This window comes from Hydra vulgaris, chromosome 11 (genome assembly GCF_038396675.1).
Source record: "Hydra vulgaris chromosome 11, alternate assembly HydraT2T_AEP".
Classification (NCBI taxonomy): domain Eukaryota; kingdom Metazoa; phylum Cnidaria; class Hydrozoa; order Anthoathecata; family Hydridae; genus Hydra; species Hydra vulgaris.
Window position 1 is genome coordinate 55,911,278 of NC_088930.1, and position 12,233 is coordinate 55,923,510.

General features: G+C 25.3%; 1 protein-coding gene across 4 annotated transcripts in view; it reads right to left on the bottom strand.

The window, feature by feature from the left end:
- The window catches only part of LOC136086772 (small glutamine-rich tetratricopeptide repeat-containing protein beta-like), a 146,301-nt gene that overhangs the window by 77,517 nt on the left and 56,551 nt on the right, over positions 1–12,233 (bottom strand). For all 4 annotated transcript variants that reach the window (XM_065809255.1, XM_065809256.1, XM_065809253.1 and 1 more), the window contains exons 5-6: positions 10,779–10,878; positions 10,408–10,512 (exon numbers count right to left, since the gene is read on the bottom strand). In XM_065809255.1, coding sequence (XP_065665327.1) covers positions 10,408–10,512; positions 10,779–10,878 — 205 coding nt within the window. The remainder of the gene's footprint in view (positions 1–10,407; positions 10,513–10,778; positions 10,879–12,233) is intronic.

The window sequence follows — 12,233 nt, forward strand, 5'->3', positions numbered from 1 at the left end:
TTATTCAAAAATAGAAGATAAATTTATAAACTTTAAAAAAAAAAAAAAAAAAATTTAAAGTTGTAAAAGCCCGTGCGAGATCATCGAGATGGGCGGCCCTCCTAGCCCGCAAAGTCTATTTGTGACGGGCTTTTCATAGCCCGTGCGGTTTTTACTCCTGCCGTAGCCTGTATGTATGTATGTATGTATATATATATATATATATATATATATATATATATATATATATATAAATTATGTTAGCGTATTCTACAAATATTCTGTGCTCAATATTCTTAAAGAATAGAGCAATAGTAAATTAAATTAGTAAAAACACTAATCTAATTTTTTCTTTCTTCTACACAGTGTTTCTCCATCAGTAGGTTCATCAGGAAGATTCTTCCTGATGAACCTACTGATGGAGAATCATCAGAAAAGATTCATCAGATTCATTATGATTTCTGATAAATCTTTGTTGATGAAACAGTGCAAAATGAAAAAAAATTTTGTTTAGTGATTTTTTACTAATATATAATTGCTCTGTTTTTTTAAGAACATTGAGCACTCTATTGTTATTTAAGTGTATATATATATATATATATAATATATATATATATATATATATATATATATATATATATATATATAAATATATGTATATATATATATACATAGATTATTTATATAATATATATATATATATATATATATATATATATATATATATATATATATATATATATATATATATATATATATATATATATATATATATATATATATACACACACAATATGTGTATGTATATAAAAGTTTACAGAAGTTGTTAAGTATTGAAAGTTAAAAAGAAAAAAAAAGGTTATTGTAAACTCAAAACAAAGATTTTTATATTTTGCTCTTTTAAAAATCATTGAATTAAAGCAAAATTATTAAAGTGATAGGTGTGAAATTGACTCACCATAACCAGTAATATATTAATATTCAGTTATAATTATACGAGACATGGTAAGTCCGTTATTCCACATATTTAAGTCATCTCATGTTTTTTAAAACTTTTTATACCAATGTTATTTAATTTACAAATTTCAAGCGTGTATTCTTAATATTATTTTGACTGGTACTGATAAATACTATTTTTTAATTTGGCTGTAAAGTGTTTGTTTGTTATGTCTATTGAGAACAAGTTTGGGAATGATGGTTGTATAAAACATAATGGATGTAGCATGGTGCAGAATGACAATAAAGTTAATTTTTGTTACATTGCACAATAGGCATGTCTCTTTTACTTATTTTTTTTTCACTTGCACGAGTAAGTTATTTTTTTTCAAAAATTAAACTACATAATTAATTTTAAACCTTAAATTTAAATTTACATTTCCGTATTAGCAATTAATTTTTTCGAAAGACTTTTACTTTATAATGTAAATTTTTTTACTTTCAAAAGTAAGTTATGTAATAGAAGATTACATCAAAAAGTAATTTAATTTTACATGCAAAAGTAAGTCACATGAAAAAGTTGTTTTTTTTTGCATTTAAAAGTTAATTTCCTTTGAAAATTACATCGCATTATATAAAAGTTTCTGAAACTGCAGTTTACATTTACCTATAAAAATAACTAATTAACAAAAATGATATTCAAAAAAAATTTGCATATAAAAGTAAATTACATACAAGTAATAATCTACCAAATGTAAATTGAATTTACAATCAAAATAATATTTTTTAAGAAGAAATATTTTATTTTAAAAGTAATAACAAATCTTTGTTAAATATAAATTATATAAAATAAAATTTAAATTACAAAAGTTTACATTTTATATAACTTGTAAAGTAAATTAAAATTAATTTATATAAAGTAAACTTACTTATATTGGAAGCTATCTGCAATAGCTTTGATAGGGTCTTGTACAACAGTAATACAAAAAAGTAAAGTCTAGAATTCAAAAAAAACTGAAACATGGCAGGGAGAAGGCGCATATACCCATAGGAGGCTCAGGAAGGTAGACTATTTGAAAGGCAAAATTGGCTTAATTGTTAGTTCTTTTACAGATTTTTTTGCGTCAAAGTTTTTATTATTAAAAAACTAAGGAGGGAAAATTTTAAATTAGTCCTGGACTATGGGGCTACAACCCCATGTCACGCAGATTTAAGAGCTCTGAAATTTTTAGGATGCTATATTTTTGTAAGGTTTTTTTACCATCTTAATAAGAAAAAGGGCCACCTGCTCAAAAGTATTCCCAGACCCTGCAAATCTTAATCTGGCACCGGAAATAACAACTGCGATATTTTACGAGTATGAAAAATTTGAACTATTTATGTAAATATCTTTATGTGCATGTAGTAAGAGTGCCCTAACTACAGCAAGGGCAGTGTAAGCAAAATTTACTATCCCTCAAGCAACTAGCCCCAGGGCAGCGAGGTTTAGGAGCCTCTAGATGTATTTAAAAATTGTTTTTGTAGTTTTTTTTAGTAAAAGTTATTTTTACAGAGGTAAAGAAATTTGGCACCTGGACCAGTAAGTCTACTGGTCAAAAATAAATGGCCAGTTGTGCTGGCCACTGTGTAATATATGTATAACCTGAGCATGAGCTAAGCCCTGATTTAAAAAAAATATTGTGGAATAAAACTTGTGGTGATGGGAGCCTGGAGAAAAAAACCCTAAAATATTTACTATCCCTACCCCAATGCGAGGGCAACAAACTAGTAACTTTTATTTTATAATTTCTTACACTAAGTTTAAGTCAACAGGTTATAAAACTCAAACTTCAATGTTTTGATTATATAAAGTTTATATCCACACCAAATAAGGTGATTATTTCAAAATTTTCCTAAACATTCTAATGTAATATAAATAACAACATTCTTAAGTTTAACACTTAAGCATTTTTATTTACCAAAAGTATATTTATTAACAAAAATCATTGGTTTTTCATAATTATATTATTATTGCAAATCAAAACTCACACAAGTAGACATTATTATATTATTGGCTACCATAAAGTCTTTAAATGAGTTTAATATGGTTTTTAATACACACTAAAAGACCTCATTTGTACGTAACTATATTATAATAATAAAATTAGTTAAAGAATGCTGTTGATTAAGTAGTTCTAATTGGTTTGGTGAAAAAGGAAATGCCTCATTTTTGAATTATTAAATCCTTTTACATTGCTTTTGATAATACTACGTAAAACCACATTAACCTACGTAAATTAACTACGTAAAACCACAAAAACCAAATTAAAATTAAATCTTGTATTTTGTTTAGTTTATATTTTTATGGATAATACTTTTAAAAACCATTTTATTTATATTTAAAAAAACAAAGTCATACAAAATTTCTGTTATTTATGCAATATTTCTTCTGCTTTTTTACGTTATTTTTTTATATATTTTTTTAAACAACTTCGCCTACAACAAGGCTGCAAGCAACCACTAATTAAAGTTAAAAGTTACTGGAAGAGAAAAGATGGAGATTGTAGAGCAAGATAACGATTGACCAATGACTTAAAGGATTGCAAATTATATGAATCAGGAAAACATGATGAAGGAAGCAAATTCCAAAGAGCTGATGTTCGAGGAAAAAAACTAGACACATAAGCGTTTTTAGAGCACTTAGGAACAGTCACAGAAAAAGGATGACACTTAATTAAAGGACGAGTAACACGAGAATTAATTTTAGTAGATGGCACAAGAGGCGCAAGCCCTTTAGAGCAGTGCCCATTATAGTATTTGTAGAAAAGAAAAAGAGAAGCAACATTACGACGATGTGATAATGGTTGGAGGTTGTCTGCGAGAGCAGGTCCAACTATGTTTACAATGCGTTTTTGCACCTTGTCTAAAAGAAAAAGGGCATTATTAAAAGGTCCGCCCCAGATACGGCAACATTATTCTATACAAGGCCGGATTTGAGATTTATAGAGATAGAGAATAGAATCCGAAGTAAGAAAGTATTGAGCTTGATAAAGAGATGCAACCTTAGTAGATGCTAATTTTGCAACTGATTTGATAAACGGTTTGCAAGAAAGATCGAAAGTAAGAGTTAATCCAAGAAGATGAAGATTAAATTACTTATGGAGTACATCACCGTTAATAAATATAGGAAGATCTAACTCATTGCAATAACGATTGGCTGGAAAAAATTGAGTTTTTATCTGTATTGAAGTTCACCAGCCACTGTGAGCCCCATGCTGTAGCAGAAGTGAGATCCTTTTCGAGCTCAAATGCCCCCTCCAAGCAATCAGAGAGTGTTGGTTTCTTATCACGACAGGCATAAATGGTAGTATCATCAGCAAACAATGCTATCTTAGATGTGAGAATATCTGGAATATCGTTAATGTAAATTAAAAAGAGTATAGGGCCAAGGATAGAACCTTGAGGAACCCCTGAAGTTACAGAATAAGAAGAAGAGTGCTGTCCATTGAGAACAACTTTTATACTACGATTGGAAAGGAAGGTTTCAAGAATCATAAAGATGTTGCCAGATACAACATCAGAAAAAAGCTTTTGGAGAAGACCAGCATGCCAAACCTTATCAAAAGCTTTTGAAATATCAAGAGAAATTTTAGAATAACATTTCTCTTTTTCTAAAATAACATACTTAAACAGGAGACTTTAGTATTTCAGTTGCTTATATGTTATTTTTTCAGGCATATTACCAAAAAATACTAAACTTTTATTGTCAACTAAAATAAACTTATTAAACTCAAACTTCAGAAAAACACATGATTATCAATTTTTAATGACAAGTTTTTAATGACTTTCTTATGTATGGATATTTAGGGGCTTGGCAATAAGACTATTTTTGTCTTCTTTTTGCCCTGCCATGTGCATAATTTACAAAAGAAAAGTAACTATTTGTAACGGCTAATTCAGAAAAATTAAAAACTATAAAAATTAAAAATCAGCCACAGCATTATCAAATGTATTGTATGTAACAAAAAAAAAATAAAAATAAAAATCAATGACCAAATTAATTTGAAAAAAAAAATTAATTTTGATAATATTGTTTGAAAAATACAAATGATATTGTAGACTAATGTCACTTATGAAAACACTATTTGCTTCGTTATTCTCGATTTTAACGATGAAGAGTGCGTTAAGGAAAAAATAGTTAAATTAACTTTGGCTCTAAAATTTTGAAAGAGGAACAGAATTTGATTGTCAGATGAACTTATAACTTAATTAAAGTTAATATTGTAAATCCCCTAAAAAATTGGGGAGGTTGCTTTAATTTATATGGTCATCATTTTTAAACACTAAGAGATTATTGCATAACATTAGAGACTAGTAAATGAACTTAAATTTAGCTTAAAATGTTTAAATAAAATTATATATTAATGTCATAAATTCGTCGCTCTCGCGCTAATACCATTAAAGGGAGATAAACATTTTAGGGTTTCATTGTTAACAGACTTCGATTATCGCAATACTTTTGAAAAGCTTTACATAATTATTTTTTACATAACTATATTTTTATTTATTTCATATATTTCTAACTTTATATTTATGATTTAAATTTGTATATCTTTACTGCCAATCAGTGATTGGTTACTTGTAATTACTTTGTAGTTGTAAAATAAACGTGTATAGAAAAAAAAAATTATGAATATATAAATGTTTGGAGTTTGCTCCATGTCGTTACATTAAGTTAAATTCTTAATCAAAATCAAAAGTGAAAATTAAAGCCTATTATTTAAATACATTTTTTGGTAGAGAGATTAATTTACTAACAGCTATGCGTAGTATTTGCATAGAAGAATCTTTTCATCACAAATATAAAAAGATAGGTAATTATATTCAGGTCAGCAATAACTTTTTTTTGGCACAAATATATTGTTAGTTTTTATATATGATATTTCACCTATTTCTGTTCAAAATATTTTTCAGTAGTCCACTTTTTAAATTAATTTAGTTTTAGTGTTATTGTGATGAAAATATAAGAGCACATTTCTCACATATAAAATACCAGAACATTTTATTAATTGGCCTCCGTCTATAGTTTAATGTATGAAATTATTAGATGAATTACAAGATGCATATTTGTATATTGTGATAAATTTATAAATTATTTATATTTATTCTGTGAAAACTGCAATCAAAAAAATTAATGGTACTGAAAATACTAACCGACAACTCAAGGTAGCCATAAGCAATATGTATATATATATATATATATATATATATATATATATATATATATATATATATATATATATATATATATATATATATATATATATATATATATATATATATATATATATATGTATCTACTCATACATGTATGTATATGTATATGTTTGCATATATATATGAATGCAGCACTATATATATATATATATATATATATATATATATATATATATATATATATATATATATATATATATATATATATATGCATGTTTGCATATATATATGAATGCAGCATATATATATATATATATATATATATATATATATATATATATATATATATATATATATATATATATATATATGTATATGTATATATATATATATATATATATATATATATATATATACATATATATATATATATATATATATATATATATATATATATATATATATATATATATATATATATATATGTATCTACTCATGTATATATATGTATATGTATATGTTTGCATATATATATGAATGCAGCACTAAAAATAATTATTTTGAGGTTAACAATTAACACTAAATGGCTTAAAAAAAAACTTGCCAATATTAAGTTATGGAAATGTTATGAAAATAATTTAGGCTTTTAGTTTAACTTTTTAAGTTTTCTACCATTAAGTTGAGTTGAGAACTGTAACATTATTTTGTTTTGCCCTTTTAAAAAATATAAAATAATCAAGCTGATGATTTAAACTTAACACATCAACCTTAAATAATTTAAAAGCAGTAAGAGATTAAAAAGTTTTAAAAAGTATGTTTTTTAGAAAAATATAATTGAAAATGCAAATTTTATATCTGAAATAAAACATTTTATTAAGTTTATTTTATATAAAACTAATAAAAAGTTAAAAATACTCAATATCAAGGTAATAAGCAAATAAGAAGGAATAGCAAAATTAAACATTTCCAAATTCAGTTTGACATTATTTTTAATTGTTTTAATTAAATAATAAACATTTTTATTATCAAATATTGAGAATTTCAACACAAAGTAGTTTTTGCACACTTAATTTTGCACATTTCCTCCCCCAAACATGAGGGCAACAAGTTAATAAAATATTATTTGTACTTTTCTCAACTAGACTTATATTCATGGATAAATTTTAAGTTTCTTAGTACTATCTCTCACTGTTCAAAAATTATGACCATATAAAGTTTGTAACCTCCTTAAATTGAGAGGAAATTAAACCTTATATTGTCATAATTTTTGAACGCTGAGAGATAATGCTGCAAAACTCAAAACTTATCGATGAATATAAGTCTAGTTGAAAATAGTACAAAAAATATTTTATCAACTTGTTGCTCTCATGTTTAAGATGGGTGGGGTTTGGTGTGACAAAGTTTTGATGCTTATTTGTTTTAAGCCTCCAATAATCGCAATTTTTTGCAAGGCATAATTATTTGATAAAAGCATAAACATACAAATGTTTGGAGTTTGCTCTATGTCTTGAAGATCTCAAACACTATAAAAAGCTGGATCCGCCACTGAAGAGATTATTTGCTATTTGTATTTATGTATGCAAAAAATTTTTATTTATGTAAAAAGAAGAGTTTTGTTTAGTATAGAGAAGTTAGTTTGTTTACGAGAAAGAAAAAGTTTTTGTGTTGTGTTGAAAGCGAGAAAACTACATCATCTAGTACTTTTAGTTTTAATGTCGTCTAAATAATTTTTTTAAAATGCCGTTTTCATCTAGAAAATTGTACTTTAAATGTGTCAAATGTGTTTTGTATATTTAAATAACGCCCTTAAAACGGAAAAACAGTAACTTAATTGTGAAAAATAGTAATTAATACACCCTAATATTTTTGTTTTAAACTGAAACAACAAAGAGAGCTCCACAATGTAATTCTCCAGGCCTCAAACAAACTATAATTTTATGATGAAAATGATTTGCAGGTACGTTACTAAGGTGTCCAGAATAAAGAGGAGTTAAGGAAATGTCAAAGATTCCAATCAACCTAAGGAGACCAATGAGGCTCTTGATGTGCAAATATATGATGCCTGTCATAACCAAGATTCTTATATATATAAAAATAAGAATATGTTATTAAAGTTCAACTTCATTGAGCGTTATTTTTTTATATTTACAATTTCAAAGATATTAAGTGCATAAAATAAATAAAAATCATGAAAATATCTTGCCAACCCATGATCACATCTAACTGTGCAATTATAACCACTCCAGGAGACCAAATATGGTCAGATTTGATTTTCTTGATATCAATTACCTATATTTATTATCAATTTACTATATATATATATATATATATATATATATATATATATATATATATATATATATATATATATATATAAATATATATATATATATATACACTTTTCTTTAGTTCCAGTAACTTAGTAAACTTCTAGGGTATCTCAAGGTTCTATTCTTGGTCTTGTTTTGTTTCTTATCTACATTAATGATCTTCCTGACAACCTTTTATCTAATGTGACTCTATTTGCTGATGACTTAACTTGACTTCTGTCTTGATAAAAAGTCTTGTTTTTTTGACAAAAAGTCTTCTTTTTTTGATCACTTAGAACAGGCAGGTAAATATTGTCTCCGAAAAATACAATTATTTAATTGCAAATAACTATCGCAATACTATTGGCATTTCTATATTAATGAATAGTAACCCCCTCACATCTTCTTTACAATCATCTTCTTTACAATTTCTTGGATTTTTATTTACTACTGACTTTTCATGGAAACCATATATTCAATCGATTGCTTAATTAGCACCATCTAAGCTTGCTTCTTTTTATCGTTCTCGCTTTTTTCTTAATTCTGATTCCATTTTCTATCTCTACAAACCTCTTATTCGTCCCTGTGCATATATTTATTAATGCTTTTTATAAAACAATAATATATAACAATATTATTGTTTTATAAGAAGTATTAAAATTTTCAATAGCAACAAAATTTTAGTTACACATGCCTAACTATAATCTTAATTTTAAATTACTGTAATAGTTTTATACGCCCTTATATAAAACATTTAAAGTATATTTAATTTCAATAATAAACTTAATTTAATGATTAAAATTGAAACTTGTTTGTTATTTTTCTCTAATGTGTAAAACAAGTTCATAAAATAATTAAACGTAAACTAGCTTTTCTTTTTCTATTTTACAAATATTATTGTGATTGCTGCATAACTGCGTCAAATAAACTTTAGTAGGCACAAATTATATTTAATAAATATAAAATTATAAAAAAGAGTTGTTTTTTTATATCTTGATGAGTTTTGAGTCGAGTTATCACTTGTTTTTAGCATAGAAATTTAGATCAAGAGAGAAGGCAAAATTGTTTATAATTAAACTTTAAATGAATGAGCTTGGTATATCAATTTCATTAACCGCATAAAACTGAATAAAGTTTTTTTAATAAACTTGAATATAATATTTATGTTTAATTAAAGACATTCTAACTACATGAACTTTTTAAATAACTGATAGTTTTAAATATAAGGGGTTTTAAATAACTTCAATATCAAATACAACAATCATTTTAGAAGATATTTTCAAATAAAAAAAATTAAGATTTTTTAAATATACATAAATTTTTTTAGTTTTATTGACAAAACCGTGTTTTCATTTGTATATTTTATTTGTAGTTTTTATCATGAGATAAATTCTATTATAAATTTATTATGTATATTTTAACTAAATTCATTATATTTTAAAATGCATTAAATTTATTTATTTTGACATCAAACGTCACATAGCTTTTGTAAAAACAGATGAGCCAAGTAAGCAGCTCGCCTAAATAACTTTTTGCTGATGCAAAAAGTTGCTTAGGCAAGTTGCTTACTTGGCTCACCTTTTATCATCTTACACAAACTTTTCTCAGCTAGCACACCTATTTATTTTCATCATGCATTGTATTTATAAAGTTATACAAAAAAAAATAACACTAAACATTGTGGTAGCCCAGAAGTTACTTTAAACGGAGGAAAGTGGTGTCCATCAAGAATTACTTTACAACCGCAGTTAAAAGTTAGTTTTTAATTTATTAGTATAATTTACAAAATAAAAGTAATATAAGTGAAAACCGTAACCCTAACCTTGAAGGAAAAAAACAATTGCAACAATTTAAACACCTGAACCAATGTTTAAAAAAATACTCTATAAAGATATGAACCGATCATAATAAAATTAAAATGTGTAAAAACTTTCTTAGGCTATACACTTATTACAATAATAAAACTTTGTAAAAAAAAGTGTTTTACCCTAGTCTGCCATATGCTTTGCAATAAGTTGGATCTATGTTTATAGCACATTCACAGTCTGAAATTGCTTTTTGATTATTATTAAGTTTTATCCATGCTGCTGCCCTAATTTAAAAATTAAATTTTTGATCAATATGAAAGATATGAAAACAAAACATTTACAACATTACAAAGTCAAAACCTTATTAAGCACTAAAACTGTTAAAAGATATAAGTTGCAAACCCTGCTTTTGCTTCTAGTTTACTATTGTGGAAATAATAGCAATTACATCAGTTGCGAAATGTATATATACTGCTGAAGATTATAGCTTATTATTTGTAAACTATAATAAAATATTATTAAACAAGTACCGAAATAAAAAATGTGTTACCTATTACAATAATACACAGCGTTTTTTGAATCTAACTCTATAGCTTTCGTGTAAGAATCGATTGCTTCTTCGTATAGTTCTGTATTCATAAACATGTTGCCTAGAATAAAAATGAGCTTTTTAAATAATTGGGTTTAAATAACTTTTGATTGCCCTCTTCATCTTAATATTCCTTTATATACAAAACAAACTTTAATAACAAAATAGCAAATGCATCATTTTTTTGGAAGAAAATAGAGATTTTAGGATCACAATGTATTATCAAATATATAGAAAAATTTTACCCGTCATGCCACAACGCCCTTATTTTATCAATAGCTCTTAAAAAATAAATAAGCTGAAATCCTTTCGTAAAGAGCATATATGCCTAAATTAAAAAGGCATACATTTAAATTCTTTTGTTATACACATAAATACTATAAAATTCTTTTCCATTCCAAAAAATGAAAACATAAAGATGTAATCAATTGATCGATCAGTTTTTTAAAGTTAGGTTCCAAAGAATTACAGCAAAATCGAGATATTTTTCACCAGTGTGAAATACAACTTCATAACAATGAACTTTAATAAGTAGAAGTATTTTCATTGAATTTAAGGACTTTAGCAACTGCTGATTTTACTTGCTTATACCAGTTTAGATCAGGTGATATTAATATGCCTAAGACTTTAACTTAATTTTTTAATGTTCTAATTCCCATTTGTACCAATAATAGAACTCTTATTAAACAACAGCAACAACAACAACAACAACAACAACAACAAATTGTTTATTGACTTCATAATAAATATATTTATATATATATATATATATATATATATATATATATATATATATATATATATATATATATATATATATATATATATATATATATATATATATATATATATATATATATATATATATATATATATATATATATATATATATATTCGTTTCTGTCTTGGATAAAAATTTACTCTGAAATTATTTTATGTGGTACAAAATGGAAGTGCAGGTTATTGCAAGAAATGTTCAAAAACAATTAAAGGATCTGGAAGCAGTACGAGTCGTATGCATGCACACCTACGAACACAGTACATTTTTAACCTTTTAAAAAGAGATAACCCAGATGAACAAAATAAAATTATTACTCACCGCTGAACATAAACACATCTATGAATTTGAGTAATTTATCAAAAATAACAAACTATTTTAGAAAATCAGCAATGATTTGTTTGGTACAGTTGTTGCGCAATTAACAGCCAAAGATGCTGTACCACTTATTAAATTTGCACAACATATTCTTTAAAAATATTGCTAAATGCTAAGGGTTATGCTAGTATTCTAAAGTTTTTAATAACAAAAAGTTACGAAAAATTGGGAATGAATATGTAGCTAAAATACACTAAAGCACCTTTGCAGAACTTAAAATGCGAGTTAATCAAAAGAAAGGGTTTTCCATCACATTAGAT